This window comes from Maniola hyperantus, chromosome 7 (assembly GCF_902806685.2).
Source record: "Maniola hyperantus chromosome 7, iAphHyp1.2, whole genome shotgun sequence".
Taxonomy (NCBI): domain Eukaryota; kingdom Metazoa; phylum Arthropoda; class Insecta; order Lepidoptera; family Nymphalidae; genus Maniola; species Maniola hyperantus.
Genome location: NC_048542.1, coordinates 4662664 through 4682090, shown reverse-complemented (window position 1 = coordinate 4682090; position 19427 = coordinate 4662664). Strand labels below are relative to the sequence as shown.

The window sequence follows — 19427 nt, the reverse complement described above, 5'->3', positions numbered from 1 at the left end:
GAAAAGCAAAGTTTTCCTGTTACAAATTGGCATTGTGTATTTGTGTAACCCCAGAAAGCCCCAGAATGACTGTGTGAATGAAGTTGATTTTAGCAGTAAACGTGAACTTTTTACACGGAAAGATTAGATAAAAACTTGCAAGTGTAAATTGGTGTACTTATCAAGTAGAATGAGTGAGCCAATGAAAATATTTGACGTGAACTCTGACCACAGCTTATCAAATGCTGGCGTAATGGCTTCGGGAGATGTGCCTTCATTCAGAAATCCTATACCTAGTGTATCCGGTATTAATAATGGTTTAGGACCACCTATGTTACCACCACGACCCGATATAGCGGTGCAACCAAGTTATGGGCTGAATAATGGAATGTCTTATGGTGGTATAGGAGGATATGGGATGGGTTATGGGGGGATGCAGGGGTATGGAGGGTACAGTGGGTATGGTATGGGAGGGATGGGGATGGGGATGAGTCCGTATGGAGGATACAACAGATATGGCCCAATGCATGGAGATATTGAAAACAGGTAAAGTTACAATTTACCTATGATTCATACTGTGAGGATAGGATTTATTATGTAGTGGATTTGAGTTTGAATTTCCTTGTTATTAGTTACCACATTAGTTAAATTAGAAGAAACAAGTTTCAGTTTGTTATTTATTGTCCACTGGAATGATATTATATTATACTTATGATATCTATAGTAAAAAGTATCCTGTCCTCTACTATGTAGCACTTAGGTTCTAGTTTCAAACCTATTGAAATATGTTGAAGTTTTTGAAAAAGTTATTTCTTTTTGCTTCAGGCATAAAGTACTCAATTAAAATGTTACAATAACACTTACAGCTAACTTAAATAAAGGAAAAAGAGGAACTGCAAACTTTCTTGTAGGGTCCTCTCAGCATTCTGCTTTGCAACTTTGACTACCTGACATTAACTAGTAGAACTTGATAGAAATAGCAATGATTTTTGCTCAAATATACTCCCAAATTTTTTGCCAACTGTCGCATTTAAATATATATCTACCACTGGTTCAGAATGCCCTTTTTACTTATAAGAACCATCTAAATTGTAAAGTAACCATTAACCAAATATGATTTAAGAACTCATCTGAAGTGACAATGGGAAACTTCAGTTTAGTAGAAATGGCCACTTTGGAAGAACCTATAGACCTTGAGGTTTTGGGATCCCAATTTGCTGAATGACTGCCTCACACTGGAAAGTGCGGCATTGACAGACCCCCCCACTAGATGGACAGATGATATAAAGTTAGTTATAGGAAATTGCTGGAAACAGGTGGCGCAAGATCATGGGGTGTGGAAGCCTTTAAATGAGACCTATGACTAAGCAGTAGACATAACTACTAAATTGTACATTTTTAATTTCAGATTTATTCAGATGGCAGAAGAGAACTCAAGACCAGCATTTGACTCTATACAGAGTGTAGTGAATGCAGTGGGCAGTGTGGCAATGATGCTTGAAAGCACTTTCTTTGCTCTGACTAGCTCATTTAGAGCTATTCTAGGTAAGTACATAAAACTTTCCAGCAGAGTTGTTCACATCTCTATATATAAAATGAATCGCTGAATGTGTTGCTGATCACAAATCTCGAGAACATTTTAGGTTTTAAAAATCCTGTGGAAACTCTTTAATTTTCCAGAATAAAAAGTAGCCTTTGTCACTCTCCAGGTCTTAAATTATACCCATGCAAAAATCACTTGTATCTGTTGCTCCGTTATGGCGTGATTGAAGGACAAACCAACAAACCAGTAAACCAACAAACCAATAAACCAATAAACCAACAAACAAACACACTTTCTTATTTATATTAATGTACAGTACAGTACAGTAGTATGTTGAAATGAAATGATGTTTAATGTTTTCAGGCGTAGCAGAAAACTTTGGACGTTTGAGATCATTATTTGCACAGTTCTGGTCTACATTGGCTGTGGTTCGCAGCTTGAACTGGCTTGTGAGAAAACTGCTTGTTATGCTAGGAATTAGAACAGAATGTGAATTCAAGGTAAGTAAATCTTAAGGTAGTTTTACCTTATAAATTCCTTTACCAGCAATTTACCTCACATGGCCTTAAAACCTGAAACATACACAAAGCACGATGCAAATCTATCTATTTGCGGCACCTATAAGGAATTGTTTGAAGGTGTATAAACTTAATCATAAAATCTATTAATTACCACTAATTTAAAAAAATCTGCACTTTTTGAGATTACACAAGATCACAAACAAAGTGTAAAAGTAACTAGATGTATACGCATATAGAGATTTATGTACCTGCTCATATGTACCAGTACATAATATTATGCTGAATAAATTACCATAATGGTAATATCTATTGTTTATATTCTTACTACACTTAATTATTATTCGAACAACTAGCAAGTACAATCAAAAGGTTATAGACAGCCCACCAGAAAAATCTAGAGTATAGTTGGGGATCAAACCAGGGTCCTAGATGAACAAAGGAGTCTCATAGACTCCATCAAAAAGTTCCATTGTAGTTTATTTGTGATTTACTTTCAGTAGTAAATCTTATCAAATTGATATAATATGGTAAAAAATAAGTGTATTTAATACTTATCTTGAAGTTGTTTGGAGATAATTTGCATAACAAATTAATCTGACAAAGAGTTCTTATCACGAAGGAACGAACGAATATTATGTGATTTGTTTTAATCCATACTTCCATACTATTAATATTATAAATGCGTCTGTCTCTCTGTCTATCTGCTAGCCTTTCACGGCCCAACCGTTCAACCGATTTGACGCAATTTGGTACAGAGATAGCTTTTATGCGGGGGAAGGACATAGGCTACTTTTTATCCCGGAAAATAAAAGAGTTCCCACGGGATTTTCAGAAGCATAAATCCACGCGTACGAAGTCGCGGGCATCAGCTAGTAATACTATAAAGAGGTAAAGTTTGTTTGTAGGAGGTAATCTCTGGAACTACTGAAAACTGGATTTTGAAAATTCTTTGGCCTCTTGAAGGCTACATTATTCCTGAGTAACATAGGCCAAATTTTATTTAAAAAAAATTGTAGTCTAGTTCAATGATAAATTAGCCCTTGCCTGTGATCTCAACTGGTAGTAGACATTAAGACTAAGGCTGAGATCTATAGAGCGTAGGTACTTTGACTTTGCTCAGACTTAAGTTTCTGTTAAAACGAGACTAATTTATGCCAGCTATACAGGGTGTAACCAGAACACTAGCAAAAACAGCTTTGGCTTCTCAACCCATTGAGTTATGTCGGTTACTCTAGTTCTCCTACTGATCTCCTCATTTCTGATTTGATCACGTAGAGAACTCCAAGCATAGCTCTCTCCATTGCCCGCTAAGTGACTCTGTATGTCGTGGTCTGTATTAGTACAACTTAAATTCGTTTTGCAGGCATGGGCTGAAGCAGTACAAGCCACTCAAGCTGGTTCCGCCAGTCCCGAGCAAAAGGCGAAGGGTTCCAGCTGGCCCATACTTTTATTCTTTGGAGTCATCGCAGCCGCGCCTTATATTGTTTTGAAGATGTTGAACGGACTTTCTACGAGTATAAATGAAAGATGTGAGTATTTTAAGAACAATGATGATTCATTGTATGGCTATAAAGTAGGTTTAAGCAGAAAATAAGTGTATGTCACGTCACGTAAAATAAGTTACGTCTTCAATAGAAATTCCATTTTAACAACATTTTAATGAATAAGGTATCAACCAAACATATAAAACAAAACTTATCAGTACCTACCCATATTATAAATGCGAAAGTGTGTTGGTTTGTCCTTCAATCACATCGCACTGGAGCAACGGATAGACGTGTCATTTGCATGGGTAAAGTTAAAGACCTGAAGAGTGACATAGGTTACTTTTTATCCCGGAAAATCGTAGAGCTCCCACGGGGTTTTAAATACCTAAATCCACGCGGACGAAGTCGTGGGCATCAGCTAGTAAATAATAAATTACAACGTGGTAGTACAGGAACTATAATTTGTATGGTTGCATGGCTTTACAGCTAAGGAATTTCATCGTTAGCGAATAGCCCGAGTTAAGATGTGAAGCAAAAACCTTTGATTTACAGAATTATAAGCTTACAATTAAGTTATCATTTACCTTTTATTCTTTTTTATCAAATCTAGTAGCAACTGACAACTTTACAGATAACAGGAGATATTTATCAGTCATTCGCGCGTATGCAATAAGCGTGTCAGGTCACAAATACACAAATATTATATATTATTTAAAAGTAGGTATAAAGAAAGTGCTATTTTTAAACTAACCAGAAAGTCACACCGACGCGAAATATCAAGGATTGTCCTTGACACACTCTTTGTTTTTGTAGCATTAATTGTCTCGTCGATCTAGCGATTAGCATGTTCGACTGCAAATTACGGAGTCCTGGGTTTGATTCCCAGGTCAGGTCAAAAAATAGGTATTGGGTTTTGCTGTCAAGAAATTTTCAGTACTAGCCTCAACTAGGCCGGCTTTACCCTCATGAGACTATGAGAATAAGGGAATAGAGAGTGCACATGTGTCTGTGCATATCGTAGTGCACTATAATATCTCTGGCGCAGATGGCTAATCTCTGTAGAGATAGGCTGCCGTGGCCGCAATTTGGTCGGGAGGATTTTTGTTGCACTATTATAGGTCTCATCAACAAAACACTTTTTTTAAGCGAAGCTTGGGGATATTCGCAAAAAGAATCAGTTTTTGGGCAATATTACTAGCAAAATCTGTAGTATCTAAATAATATTTTGTATTTCGCAGTGCAAGATCCATCAACCTGGCAAAATCCCCTTCGTGCGGTCGCCCACCACGACTTCCAAGCAACATCCCCCCAAGAGATCAGCTTCAGCGCCAACCAAGTCCTCACCATCGCTCCACAACATCTTCAGGGTCACCTTTGGAACTCAGGGTGGTTGATGGCATCCACAGACAGACAGATAGCCGGTCTCGTCCCAGTTAACTATATAAAAGTTGTGAAACCTACTAACCAGATTGAGAATAATGTAGCAAATACAAATGTAAACAGTCTTTCAAATCCAAGTCCCTCAAACAGCAAACCTACAGAAAGTGTGTCAGATCCAGCGGTTGCAGCTGAATTGGAGAAAATTTATAGTAGTCAAGAACTTTGAAATGTTTACCAATTAATGAATCTTCGGGGTTGGCAATATAATTTTTTGCTACTTTTGCAATCTTCATGAATGAACACACTGTGTTAGAAATAGTCAAAAATAATGGGACTTACGTATAGGTGTAAATTATTATTATAGGTGTCAGCATGAAACTAGAGATATGACCTTGAATGTGCAGAATACCTTTGATCTGTATATACACCTTATCAAAGCAGAATACATTATGGGTCTTATGAGCGAGGCGCGACGGGCGCAGTCTGTGATTGGTTGGCTGTCATATCGTGTTATTATCTGCATCTATGGGAAACCGCACGTCTTCGTCTCTATACCGCGCACCCCAATCCTTTGAGCTAATGGGCGAGAGTACACGTGCGGAAGTATCCAAGCTCATACGATTTGTGCTGTTTAATTATTATAACTTGAATACAAGAGTGAATACGCATCTTCTGGGCAAGCATTGCTCTGTTTCTCAGGCATGATTGTCGTATCAGCATATCTCATATATATTTATATCTCACAATAAAAATACTTTTATTTCTGTTGCACACTTACCACAATACTGCTCTCTCTCTCTCTCACACACACAGACAGCTTAACATGCCAGTGCCAATGCAGAGTGCAGACTGCAGACCCTATTTTAAGATAAATATCTCCTAGTTTTGTAGCACTAGATAAACCACCTTTCAGATTTTGCAGTTTAGTGATTTGCCAGATTAAAAAAATATCAGTAAAGGTATACTACTGCATAGTCAATTAAGCATTTTTATAATCACAGTTTGTATATAAGATTTAGGGGAATAACTCTTGTTGGATAAACAACATTTTTCGCGACTACTTATTTAGGTATTAGATAGAATAATTTTACATGAATGCGCGAGACTATATAATATATTACATAGTCTTACTATTCCTAATACATCCTGTTCCACTTCTGTTTTTATTTACAAAAAGATTGATAACAAAGGATATCTGATTAAATATACAAGTCCTAGTTTTAGGATACGATAGAAGTAGGTAGGTACCAGGTTTGACACTTATAAATATTGGTATTGGGTTAGTTAGTTATCATTAATCACAAAATTATAGTTTTCAAAAACTAAAGAAAAACGCTCTTTTTTGAGTAGTACCCACTATAAGTTTAGAAAATGTCTGAAATCACCATTAACTTTAAGTAAAGTCAAACTAGGCTCTACAAATCCTAGTGGTACTGTTTGGTCGCAAATTAATAATTATTATCAATAAAATAATTATATTATTGCATATAGATTAGATTGTATATTAATGAGATTTTATTTGATTTTATTATTATTATATTAATTTTTAATGCATTTATTGTTTCTTACTTTGCCTTATTGTGAACACTGGATATTTTATGAAACTATCTTGACTTGTGATCGATTGACTGAATTTTTCTACAATAAAGGTCTGGAAACCAATATCATTTTTTGTTTTATTGTTTGAGGATTATTTTCGCAGTCATTAACTGCATAAAATAACTTTAACCTTGAACCTGCGCAGTGGGAGATTATTTTTTACGTCGTCGTCATCATCATCATCAGCCGATAAACGTCCCCTGCTGGACCTAGGTCTCTTGTAGGGACTTCCACACGCCACGGTATTATGCCGCCTGAATCCAAAAGCTCCCTGCGACTCTTCTGATATCGTCCGTCCACCAGTGGGGAGTCGCAATTCCAGCACTATAAGACCCCAACGCCGTCTATCGGTTTTTCGAACTATGTGCCCTGCCACCCGCTGAGCTATGTCGGTTACTCTGGTTCTCCTCATTTCTGATCTGATCACGTAGAGTAACTGCAAGCATATCTCTCTCCATAGCTTGCTGAATGACTCTTGAGCTTTCTAATGAGGCCCATAGATCACGACACCGGCCGATCTCGGATCCATGTTATTACCATATCATTGTGGGGCGTTTGTGCACTCATTCGTTTTCGTAAAAATACGATTCGTAGTGGCAGTCATCATACAAAATATACGTACAAATACGGATAAAATAGTGCAAAACATTATTTTATCCATATTTATAAGGATCCATCAAAATACGAAGCTGAGATTTGTTTTTAGGATTCCGTAACCGATGCTAACAGGACCTATAATAAGCCTTCACTCTCCAGTGTCCATCCCTCCGCCTGTCTTTTTAGCAAGCTGTGATGTATCTCGTGAACCGTAATAGAGTTGAAATTCCACAATATGTATATCTATTGCCACTATTACAAATCGAAATAGCTGCCATGAAGATCGAAGTTATTTGTTGTTCTATGGTACGGAATCCTTCGTGTGCGAGTCCGACTCGCACTTGACCGATTTTTCTACTTTACGCACCAGCTCACAGTATTTCGACTTTCGTAAAGATTTATTTATTTGCTTTCATGTACATTTACATTAATTGATGGTGGGTGCTTAAGGTGACGCAGGACGCTCGACCGAAATTGGCAGCGCACGTGGGCAACATATTTGCTTTTCACTTGACATTGTATGAGAAAGTTGAGAGGCACGATGATTTTCACTGAAATCAAGCGCGCGAAAAGGGTTTAGGAAAAGTATTTTTGAGAAAAAACTGCTGAATTTATGTTTGCAAAGTAAAGTTATTTCAAGTAGTGAATAAATAAACTACGTCTAATGATAAATTTATTTAGAATTTTCATATCCCTAATCTTATTTATTTACATCCAAAGTTGTCATTAATTTAGTGTTAAAATAGGAATCTTTTGAGCCTCGTACTTTTAATTCAATATTTTTTTCAATGTTTTATATATCAATAAACCTAGATAATCACGAGATAAATCGATATAAATCTTAGTTTTGTGCGCACAATAACGAATATTGTTGTAATTTCCCTCCTACGTTTGTATGAAGAAAGCACTGAACTGAGTCCTCTTAAAGCTAAATATAAGCAGTACATGAGATCCTGTCAGGGTAATTAATTACCTGTATGAGTTGCGTTTGGTAGGCATCAAAGAAAACCACTACCCTCAGTTCATGATCAACCCATCACTGGCTCACTACAGAGCACGGGTCTCTCAGAATGAGAAGGGTTTTGGCCAAAGTTCTATGTGTGCGTAATCCCAGCAAAATAATGTCGAATTTCTGGATTTGAGTTGGATAGATTTTTAGTGCGTAACGTCGTGTAATTGTGCGTGAAAGTTTGTGCGTCCAACCAATAAGTAGATATTCGAAAAAAACGCGTTTTGCCAGGAATACGTCATCCCAGCTACACATTTTTTTCCCAATGGACGTACGAGAAAAAAAATAGGTCCATGAATTAGTGCGTTTTAAGAAGTAAATGTGCGTGCTAAAATTAAATTTGTGCGTCATAACACTTCGAAGATATTCAGCAGGCCGATTGCGAATCGACTGCATCTATCATTTAATGACAGCATCAATGTCAAAATATGGTTTTCCTATCACGGTTCATTGAGACAGTCCACAAAGGATAGATGTGGACAAAAAAATGTTTTGACAGTTCATTTACACTATCGATAAAATTTATTGTATGAAAAATGCTATTGCGGACGCGTTTTGAAGTTTGATGTCATATAAGAATCTCGACAAATGTTACGTCAAATGAGGTTTTCATTGAATCAACTCGAGGGGTGTTTTTATCAGTGACATAAGCTATCCGCAAATCGTTTTACTACTCATATTAATTAAAATAAAGTTATTAAAGGGATTTAAAAAGGCTATAGTAATTCTTCTGCTAAATAAGAAATCAATTATTAATTTTAGAAGCTAGTATAATAGTATAAAAGCATTTTTAGATTAATATAAGTCTCATAAGTACTTTTAAAAGAATATGTGATGACTCTTTCATTAGTAGGTTTGATGCACAGAGTACATTAAATATAGAGGTATACTAACACTGAGAAATGAGAATCACAGAATACTTTTTCACACACCTATAACTTCTTGGAGTTATGTGCATTTTAAGTAAATAATTAAATATCATTGCTTTAACGGTGATGTAAAACATCGTGTGGAAACCTGCATGCCTGAGAGTTCTCCAAAATGTTATCAAAGGTGTGTGAAGTCTACCAATCCGCATTTGGCCAGCATGGTAGACTATGGCCAAAACTCTTCTCACACTCAAGAGACCCGTACTCTATAGTGAGCCAGCGACAGGCTGACCATAATAGTATACCTTTGACTCCTTTGAGAACAATATGGAGAACTCTCAGGCATGCAGATTTCCTCATGATGTTTCCTTCACCGCTAAATCAAGTTAAGTATAATTAATTGTTTAAAACGGACATAACTCTTAGAGATGCGTACCTAGGATTGAACCCCCAACCTTCAATTATTCAGAGGTGGACATCCTAACCACTAGGCTCTTCGGGGGACTTCTTCTAAAATTATTCCCCAAAGTAATGTCCAAAAGTCGAATCATTTTCTGATTTAATTGATTTAGCTTTGGAAATTACTTTGGAATTTAAATTATTTAGGCAAATAAAACAACAGTTTGATAATTTTTTATGTTTTCTTTTATTAAAGTAGATTAGATTCTGACATTTTAATTATATCACCATCTGCTTCTTATAAATCTAATCTGGCACCGTTCATTATTTTATTTGTCTCTGCACGGGGTCCAAGAGCTCGAGTTCACAACATATCCCAATCCATATCTTTGTCAGGATGAAGAAATGAATGCAGCACTGTATCACCTTTGCCTGAAAAAAAATTATGATAACTGAGTAAGTGACCACTGACTGTGTTGCTTAATCTATACCACTAGGCACTACCAGCTTCTGTTTAGGTATGACGTTGTCTGCGAAGACTTTAGAATCAGTGTATATGGTATCTTTGTTACTAATTTAGCTAATCCAAATTGTTTCTTTAAATATTTGTGGTGCGAAGGAGTAAGAAACATCCAAACTTTCATATGAAGAGCAACGTTTTAGGCAGCTCTAGATACATAAGGAAACATACTCGAGAAAGCACTTGTAGTGTGGAGGTACTTACTATGAAGTCATAACCACCAGTAGCAATGGACTCAATTTGTATAATAGGTACCTACTTTATGAAACGCTGTTAAAACACCTCTAACTTTTCGGAGTTTAATACCATTGTAACAACTAAATATCACTTGCTTAGCTGTGAAGGAAAAGGAAGATCGTGAGGAAACCCGCATGAGAGCCTTTACTTGTATTGAATGATAACGTTTGTTAACTTACGAGTTCTAACTTCTACCACACCTCGTCACACAACAACTTCTCGAAGCAGCCACAGTCCGTCAATAAGGGTCCCAATACTTAGGCAAATCAGTGCCCAGGCATTTGCGTATAAGTTCAGTGAGAAAAACTAAGTCTCCGGAGTCCGAGGAGCAAGCAAAGTTGCAGAATTAATCACAAAAAACAAACGGGTAAACTAAGGAAAAACAACAAAAATTGTACTCTGTGGTCTGGGGTTCTAAATAGTTAGGTACCACAGACTAACTACTTATTTGTAATAAGTAACGTAGCCAAATTTAGGAGACTGTTATGTCCATCTAAATTGCTAGATTACCAAGTGATTACCATAGATATTCGATTTAGTCGGGTTATAAATAGGTCCGTGCTACCAATACGTCATCAAAATGTCGATAATGACCAATTGCGATATAGTGCATTAGTCGTCCGCGATAGCAAATTTATCAACTGTAACGATCACGATTCTTAAGGATATTTCTATTGAGATGTCACATGTCAGTTTACGGCAATCGGCCTGCAGTTTTTTGCTGGGATGACGTTTAACCATTTCTTATATCTCTTAAACGGTTAAACGTATAGACGTGATTTTTTTTACACATATTGCTATGAATTTGTGCGTAATGTTTGTAAAAACAGAATTTTAAAAAAAATTACCGTTCAGTTTTTATAATTAAAAAAAAAATAACGTTATTAGGTCCTAGTACTTTAAATATGACCTCTAAAGATAAACTTATACCGTTGATTTGTCCCTTATAACGGCCCACAGTATCTTATCAAGTTTCATTGGAGTATTTTAAGTATTTATTGAATTATGAAGAAAATTACTACGACAGGACACGATATTTTTAGACATTTAATTGGTCGAGTTTTTTATGAGTTGGCTAATTAAAATTTTTACCAATAATTAGTGCGTCAGCTCATTTATCCATCTGCAAAAATATAGCCCAATACACAGATAAATTATAGAGATATAATCAAAAACCTATAAGATGCGCAATACAATGATAAACCGACAAAGTTTGAATAGCCACAAAAAAGCGACCGTGTCATATATCGTGCTAACCTTCCAAAATTGATAGTATTGTAAATTTAAAACTACTAACTAATTTAAAACCTTAACTAAGGCGTACGTCCTAACCACTAGACTATATCACATCTTTCACCCTCAGTTGCCTATCAATAAATCAAACAAACATATTTACGGTTTTTGTTTTATTGTAAAGTCATAGTCTAATTTTACAAGTAGGGTTCGGGGAACTCAAAGGTGACTTCGCGCCCCGTTAACTTCTTGTACACTGATTGGAAGGTGTCCACCTGTAAACAAACCAAAACTAGGAATTAGTCAACAGTAAGCTAATAATTATTATTACCCTTAGCTAGCACCACGTCTAGTGTATCCCGACAGGATCATAAGCGAACAGTACCCGTAGTACAAGATTTTACGTCTCACCAAACCAAACCAAATTCGAGAGTCGAAATACTTCCGCGTTACAGTAAAATGGACCTAAACAGCCTTGAATTGAAGTCAAATATTTAATGCCACTGATTTTAATTTCGCAATGTTTCCGCTTGGAGCGCTGGCTGTAGAAGTGTAGACAAACTTGAGCTTTAAAACAAGGCAGTTAAGATCCAGTTTACTGTAACGCGTTTGGTTTGGTGAGACGTAAAATCTTGTACAACGTGTACTGGCCATAGAGGTAAGTAATATCATAACATCAGTACCCTTATTATATATGTAAGTGTGTTTATTTGTTGGTTTATTGGTTTGTCCTTCAATCACGTCGCAACGGTGCAACAAATTGATGTGGGTATAGATAAAGACCTGGAGAGTGACATAGGCTACTTTTTATCCCGGAAAATCAAAGAGTTCCCAAGGGATTTTTAAAAACCTAATCCCACGGGGAAGTCGCGGGCATACTGATTCTGAGCACAACTAAATTTTAGAGTATTCGCATCCTCTTCCGACTAATGTAATATGAAAAGGTCAGACACAGTTTCGACGGTTTTAAATTTAATTTTGAGCTGTCAAATCCCATTGATATGATCTGTGCTTAAGCACCTTTAAAACTTATTATTTATTACTACCTTGTGTTCAATAGTTGTCTGTTGGTTCTTGTCAAGGTGCACTTTGATGAGCTGTGAGCCGTCCAGTTTCACCCTGATGCGCTTGCCGACTATCTCTGCAGGGAATACCAGGTCCTCCAGAATAGCATCATACACTGATGTCAATGTTCTAGAAAAGAGAAAAAAAATTATCATCATCCCATCACCATGATTAACCCATCGCTGGCCCACTACTGAGCATGGGTGTCCTCTCAGAATAAGAAGGGTTTAGGCCAATGTCCGCCACGGATACCCGCTACGGATTGGCAGACTTCACACACCTTTAAGAGCATTATGGAGAACTCTTAGGATGTGATAGTTTCTTTACGACGTTTTCCATTACCATTAAAGCAATTGATATTTAATTGTGTAAAATGTATAACTCTGTTAAGTTAGCCCTGCATCACAGTTCACAACAGAGGAACTTCTAACAAAACGTCGATGCTTCGACGTCACTGGCAGGCGTCAAATGTACTTGACACAGATAGCCGTAAAGTAGCCCTATTTTTTCTTTGATTTTACGTCACCATAACCTAATATTTGACATATCGTCGATTCAGGATCCTCTATCTAGTTTACTCTGCCAGGGTCGCGTTTGCATTGAAATAAGATTTCTGCACAGGTACATAGACCTATCTTATAAAAGTACAGTCATAGAAGTAAAACCAAAGTGTACCTAGATCTGGGCCTTTTCTGTTTGTTGGCGACGCGCGTCTTGTGGCTGGGCTTGGGCAGGATCTTGCGGTCTCCGATGAACACTACGTGCTTGCCGCTAAACTTCTTCTCCAGCTCACGGACCAGTCTGATTTGGATCTTCTGGAACGCCTTCAGCTTTGGCATCGGCACATAGATGATGATTGACTGGAAATTCATATAATAAAATTAAGGATTCATCCTTGATAACTTGAATACTAGAAATCTCGAAAGATTAGTTTTGTGCAGATTACCTAGAACTGCTAGTTATTTAAAAAGTAGTCATGCTATGTGTATCAAAATATTTAATTTGTTGCCTAGTGATATAAAAATGTTAACTCTTAAACGATTTAAGCGTGCAGGTGTGCGGAACGTCCCCACCCCAATTGACATCTCGATCTGTCGCATTCTATACTTGCATTGCAAAATTACAAAATGGTGAAGTTTGTTCATAATATTATGTAGGTATCTCAACTTTGACTAGATCATGGATTAGAACTTGTCACCTTTTCCTTTTATATAGTTAGATTGGTGAATGGTGATAAATCACTTATCCTAAACTGGAAAGGGAGCATATTTTCAGCAGGAAGCATGTCTATTCATTTAATCTAACTTTTATATTAACACCTTTACTATGTAAACAAACTACATAGAGCAAAATAAACTTCATTATTGGATTTTCATTTGGACACTTGATTTATCAAACATTCTGTACTTCAACCTTTGTATTGGTAAGTATCAAATTATGACTAGGTTTTAAATACTTCAGTTTTGCTAAATAATCTATACAAAACGCATTATACTGAGCTCTAGTACATACTTAAACCTTACTTTTTTATTGTGGAGTTCAATTTCTTTAGCCTTTGTTATATACAACTCCCTCAGTTGAGCCTTCAGGTCGGAGTTCGTCTCCAACTCCACCAACGCCTGCGAGATCGACGTCTCGAAGGGGTCAGGCTCCACAGCGCTCGCTTTGATAATCTTCGTACTCATCTGCGAACACACTCAATTTTTATAACTTGATCGTAATAGGTTGGAATCCAACCACTTTTCTCCTTTTCATAACCAAGTATTTATAACTAAAACACTGAAAACCATAACACTTTATACACAATTTTCACCAAATTAACGGAAACTACTCATTTTGCACACTTTTATCAATAAAAATAATGTTGGACACGGAGTATTAGAATTTGTCACCGAAAAATATCATGGTGATCTTTACCCTTAAAAAATATTTATGACAAATATATAATTGTCTGGTAATTGATTTACGTTGCGGAGGTAATATTTAGCAACCGAAACATTAAATTCAATATTTTTTCCAAAAACATTCGTAAAAATAACCACCTTGAACACTGAGCGGGAGCAAAAGAGACAGCAAAATGATAGCCAAAAGTAGAAAATGAAATGTCAAATTGTCATGCAAATGTCTAATAGCACTTTTTTAAAGTGGTTTTACAGCTCTGGGTTCTAGACTGTAAGACCCTACACTTAGATATGGATGAAGTATAAATCCAGACTGACCCTACACAAAATGGCAAACTTCCTCAGACTAAGTATGAAGGAGACTTGACATTAAAATAATAATACCTTGTTAAAGCAAGCTAGGTGTACAGAAAAGCTCTGAAGAGTGATAGAGACATAAACACAGTTTTTTGTCTTTGTCATAGTTTAGCTTTTTTTTGTTGGTTTTGTTTGTGCCCAAAAAACCACTGTGTTAGTAATTTATTGCGAATATTACGAGTTTTTATTTAGTTTTCTGTTTTAAATTTAGTATTGAAGGTGTGTAGAAGCCATTTATGGTGCATTGCTGTGTAAAAGTTGTAGCGAACGCAAATTATGAAACATAACCTTTCATACGTGAGTATTATTTCTTTTGTTGTTTTGTCCCTTTCGGGTATACGCGTCTGACAAGTCTCTTGATACTTAGTCTGAGCAAACTTCTAACGTTATGCTATAAGTCACGCAAATTGCTAATTCGCGTGACCACCATTTTAGTAACGTCAGCACTAGACTGAAGTTTCGAGCTGATGTGTTTTCGTGTACGACACCGGAGCATCCTCAGGAGATGTAGACCTTACAATGCACAATTGTCAAGACTTTGCAAATGTACATGAATGATACGTAGTGACATAGACTACAGTGTTTGGTCTGTGTTTGGCAAAGAACTTGGAAGGCCTTAAAAGACTGTTATCCAGGGCCGTAAAATAAATTAAAAAAAAAGAACTTAGATGTACTACTCATAGATAATATAAAAATACGTGTAGTGTAGTGGTACTAGTACTTGGTATTTTCTGTGGTTCTACGGCTTTTGAGATTGTTTAGGCCTTAAAGGACTGTTATCCAGGGCCTTAAAAAAAAATGAGATTGTTTTTGTTATTTAATTTAGAATATTAGGATATTTTCAGTTTATTAAATACCAATCAATTTTTTAAATGCAGTGTTTCGTGCCCGTCTGTAGTAATACGTCAAGAACACAGTCCGATTCTTCTGGAATTACTTTTCACAGGTACCATTATAATATGTTACAATTGCAAGTTGCATGCATCATGTTACTGTGAGTAAGAACTTTGGTAAATCTGTGATTTAAAATCACGTTGCATGCGTTGCGCAACTGATACATTGTAAAACTGTGCGTATATGTAACAATATGTATTGTAATAATGTACCTTTATGTACCTACATTCATAATTTTTGGAATAGGAAAGCCCACTCTTGTGAAGCCTGTGGGTCAACTATTATTAGGTAACTAGATGATACCCGTGGGCCGTGACTTTAAGACGTGACCACGTGAATTTAAGTTTTTTTAATCCAGATGGAACTCTTTCAGCGTTAAAAATTAAAAATGTCGGTTCCCAGGATGCCAACTACCTCTGTTAAATTTTGTCAAAATCGGTTACACTGATAATGGGCTGTGAAAACCAAGCATACAGATCTGATACACTTTTGCATTTATAATATTAAGTATTGACATGGACCTTTACTTTATTTTAAGTATTTGATTATTGTCATTGATAGCGTTTTTTTTGAAAAAATTAATTTGAATCTATATCATAATTATATGTAGTTGAATATAAAAATGAATAATGCATACTGTACTCATATTTTCTACACTATGACCGTTACAGGTTTCCCACCACACCCGGCGTCCGCGCGGCCTGGCTCCAAGCTGTCGGTAAACAAGGATCACCTTTGCCACGTGGCGCCGTAGTTTGCTCACAGCATTTCCTGACCGATGACTTCTGTGAAACAAGGAGTGGGTTGAAGAAAATTCGACTTGAAGCTATTCCTTTTGTGATAAATGATACAGAATCGACTGGTGAAAATCAGAAACCAACAGATGAACACAAACAGGCAGAAATAGACATTGCACATGGAGCACCAGACATTATTAAAATAAAAAATGAACAATCAGATGAGGCTATTTTTGCTATGGATAGTGATACACTTTTTAAACGGGAACCTTTAGATCAGGAAGTTATGGAACTACAGTTTGATAATATCTACGACGCAAACTTTGATGTGCTAAAGAATGAGGTATATGACAATTGTTTAGAAATAAAAAATAGTGACAGAAAAGATACACTATCTGCACTAAATTCAAGTCCAAGGACAGAGATGCTGGAATTACAAGAAAGGGACAAAAAAGGTAATAGTTTGGAAACTCCCTCAACTGCACATAGTGATAAAGAGGAACTAAAAAATGTAACTGCATTAAAAGATTGTAATGAAAACAAAAATCTAGCATTTCAATTTATTAGCAGGAATAGTAAAAGAAATCTGTTTGTTTGTGATATTTGTCAAAGGACTAGTAAAATTAGAAGTAGTTTAGTTTATCATATCATGAGAGCTCACACTGGGGAAAAGCCATATTCCTGTGCGCACTGTCAATACAAATGTGTGGATAAGGGGTCCTTAAGATCGCACTTGAGGATGCACACTGGTGAAAAATCTTTTACTTGTAATATTTGTGATAAAAAGTTTGCACACCAATCGAATTTGGTCACTCATAAGAGGACACACACTGGTGAGAAACCCTATGCATGTGAGCTATGTGATTTAAAAACTGGAAGTAGCAGTTCTATAATCAAGCACATGCAATGTCACAATGTTGAAAAACGTTACCATTGCGATGTGTGCCAGGCTCAATTAAAAACGAAATCTACTTTAAACAGGCACAAGAGAATTCACACTGGGGTCAAACCCTTTTCTTGTGATTATTGTGAATATAAATGTATAAAGAAATGGTCCTTGACTACACACTTAAGGAAACATACTGGAGAGAAACCATACTCATGTAAGATTTGTTCCTATAAATTTTCGAGTAACGCTGGTTTATTTTTGCACATGCGTACTCACACTGGGGAGAAAGCTTACTCGTGTCAGCATTGTCATTCAAAATTTTCGAGAAACAGTTCTTTGGTTATACACATGCGTGTTCACACTGGCGAAAAACTATATCCTTGTAAATATTGTGACTTACGATGTACAACAATAAGTGGACTCAAAATTCATACAAGGATTCATACTGGTGAAAAACCCTATTGCTGTAAGCTTTGTGAATATAAATGCTCAAGCTCAAGTTCCTTAAGAAGCCATATGAGTGTACATACAAAACACAAGCCAATTGCTTGTCAACATTGTCCAGCAAGATTCGTGCAAAAATATGGACTAAAGACTCACATGATGGTTCACACTGGGGAGAAACCTCATTCTTGTGAAATGTGTGGTTATAAGAGTTCATCTAAGTCCGGTTTAAAGAATCACATTAAGTGTGTGCATGAAAGAGAGAAACCTTTTTGCTGTAACTATTGTCAGTATAAAACAACAAACAATCATACTTTACTGTATCATATACGGACTCACACTGGAGAGAAACCGTATTCGTGTCAGCTTTGTGACTTTAAAAGTTCTTCTAAAAAAGGTGTAGAACTCCACACCAGGACGCACACTGGCGAGAAACCTTATCTTTGCAATATTTGTCATTATAAATTTGCGTCGAATTCTGGTTTAAAGAGGCATATGACAACTCATACTGGGGCAAAACCTTACACTTGTGACATGTGTCAAAGTAAATTTTCAAGGAAAAGCGATGTTAGAACACACATTATGATGGCTCACGATGGCAAGAAACCTTATTGTTGCAATGTTTGTCATAATGAGTTTACAATAAACGCATCTTTAAAGAAGCATATGCTGATTCACACTAGGATGGAACTTTACTGTTGCGACATTTGTCCAAAACAATTTACAAAGAAAATCAATATAAGAATGCATATGAGGACTCACACGTTTTAGTACCTATCTGAGTTTTCCTTTTGAGGTACGGAACACTAAAAACACCCGCTGAAACCCTTATCACTTTCACTTTGTTGTGTGTTTCTCTGTCAGTTTGTCTCGGGAATTATTAATATAATTACCTACCTACCTGCCAAATTTCGTGATTCTAGGTCAACGGGAAGTAAGTACCCTATAGGGTTTCTTGACAGACAGACAGACAACAAAGTGATCCTATAAGGGTTCCGTTTTTCCTTTTGAGGTACAGAACCCTAAAAAGGGGCCCCGGATGGGTTTGAAACGACTCTGCAAAACATCGACTTACACATGAGTAAAGCCGGGTGCAATATATGTACAAATTATGTTTATTTGAAAGCTGTATTTATACCTTACGTGATAAGTACCTTGAGTAGGTAAGTCTTTAGTTACTGAATGAAGTCTTATAATTATAAATAAAAACAATTTTCTCTGTTTATTTTATTTTAAACCTATTGAATTTCAAAGAAAAAAAGTAAGGAAGAAACTTAGGCTAAGATCTATAGAGCGCACTTCACTTTGAGTTTGCTCAGACTTAAAACGAGACAGATTTATAGCTATGTCTCGTTTTAAGTCTTAAGTCAGAGTGCGCTCATGGATGGCTCCAAGATACTCACCCTATATATTATAATACTCTTTGTACTCACCAGCGCGGCGAGTACCTAGAGTGGAGTAGAGCTACGAGCTACTTGTTTGGTTATGTTGGCAGTACTGTCTTTCTGTTCGTGTTATAATGTTGGTATTGAAGCATGCATTCCAGGCACATTTCCGGTTTTGTATGAAAGGGTCTAACCATCGACATAGGCAAAGAGAATATAATCACTACGTGGACATAGGAATACTGGTACCTAGTACTTCTAACTTCTTTGGGTCTAACGTAGTGATTACATACATACTCTTTGGTGCTTCGTACTCCGGTAGGTGGGTAAGAGTGTTCTGTGTCTGTGGCTTTCTGCTTCATTTTGATCACAGACCAATAAC

At 36.5% G+C, this 19427-nt stretch overlaps 4 protein-coding genes across 5 annotated transcripts in view; 2 read left to right on the top strand and 2 right to left on the bottom strand.

The window, feature by feature from the left end:
- Nucleotides 1-19427, bottom strand: part of LOC138402606 (uncharacterized) — a 179519-nt gene that overhangs the window by 13991 nt on the left and 146101 nt on the right. The gene's annotated exons all lie outside the window — the stretch shown is intronic.
- Pex13 (peroxin 13) lies at nucleotides 33-6572 on the top strand. Its single transcript, XM_034970513.2, has 5 exons — nucleotides 33-525; nucleotides 1388-1524; nucleotides 1886-2022; nucleotides 3407-3572; nucleotides 4769-6572. The coding sequence occupies exons 1-5, from the start codon at nucleotides 170-172 to the stop codon at nucleotides 5134-5136; spliced, it is 1164 nt and encodes a 387-aa protein (XP_034826404.1). The 5' UTR covers nucleotides 33-169; the 3' UTR covers nucleotides 5137-6572.
- RpS7 (ribosomal protein S7) lies at nucleotides 11532-14633 on the bottom strand. 2 transcript variants are annotated; one of them, XM_034970515.2, is made up of 5 exons: nucleotides 14481-14633; nucleotides 13962-14123; nucleotides 13114-13298; nucleotides 12420-12567; nucleotides 11532-11648 (listed from the first exon to the last, which is right to left on the bottom strand). In XM_034970515.2, exons 2-5 carry the CDS (start codon nucleotides 14121-14123, stop codon nucleotides 11571-11573), a joined length of 573 nt encoding a protein of 190 aa, XP_034826406.1. In that variant the 5' UTR covers nucleotides 14481-14633; the 3' UTR covers nucleotides 11532-11570. The 2 variants fall into 2 exon arrangements, with proteins under 2 accessions (XP_034826406.1, XP_034826407.1); XM_034970516.2 differs by having other exon boundaries at nucleotides 14356-14498.
- LOC117983958 (zinc finger protein 271-like) lies at nucleotides 15465-18883 on the top strand. Its single transcript, XM_034970600.2, has 2 exons — nucleotides 15465-15642; nucleotides 16262-18883. The coding sequence occupies exons 1-2, from the start codon at nucleotides 15569-15571 to the stop codon at nucleotides 18429-18431; spliced, it is 2244 nt and encodes a 747-aa protein (XP_034826491.2). The 5' UTR covers nucleotides 15465-15568; the 3' UTR covers nucleotides 18432-18883.

Excerpts from the sequence above, each read along its gene's own strand:
- Pex13 (XM_034970513.2), top strand. The coding sequence starts at position 170 with ATGAGTGAGCCAATGAAAATATTTGACGTGAACTCTGACCACAGCTTA. Across the intron at positions 2,023-3,406 it reads GAACAGAATGTGAATTCAAG|GCATGGGCTGAAGCAGTACA; the intron begins GTAAGTAAATCT and ends TTCGTTTTGCAG. Across the intron at positions 3,573-4,768 it reads TACGAGTATAAATGAAAGAT|TGCAAGATCCATCAACCTGG; the intron begins GTGAGTATTTTA and ends TGTATTTCGCAG.
- RpS7 (XM_034970515.2), bottom strand. The coding sequence starts at position 14,123 with ATGAGTACGAAGATTATCAAAGCGAGCGCTGTGGAGCCTGACCCCTTC. Across the intron at positions 13,299-13,961 it reads TTGAACTCCACAATAAAAAA|TCAATCATCATCTATGTGCC; the intron begins GTAAGGTTTAAG and ends ATGAATTTCCAG. Across the intron at positions 11,649-12,419 it reads AGACAACTATTGAACACAAG|GTGGACACCTTCCAATCAGT; the intron begins GTAGTAATAAAT and ends GTTTGTTTACAG.
- LOC117983958 (XM_034970600.2), top strand. The coding sequence starts at position 15,569 with ATGCAGTGTTTCGTGCCCGTCTGTAGTAATACGTCAAGAACACAGTCC. Across the intron at positions 15,643-16,261 it reads TCTGGAATTACTTTTCACAG|GTTTCCCACCACACCCGGCG; the intron begins GTACCATTATAA and ends TGACCGTTACAG.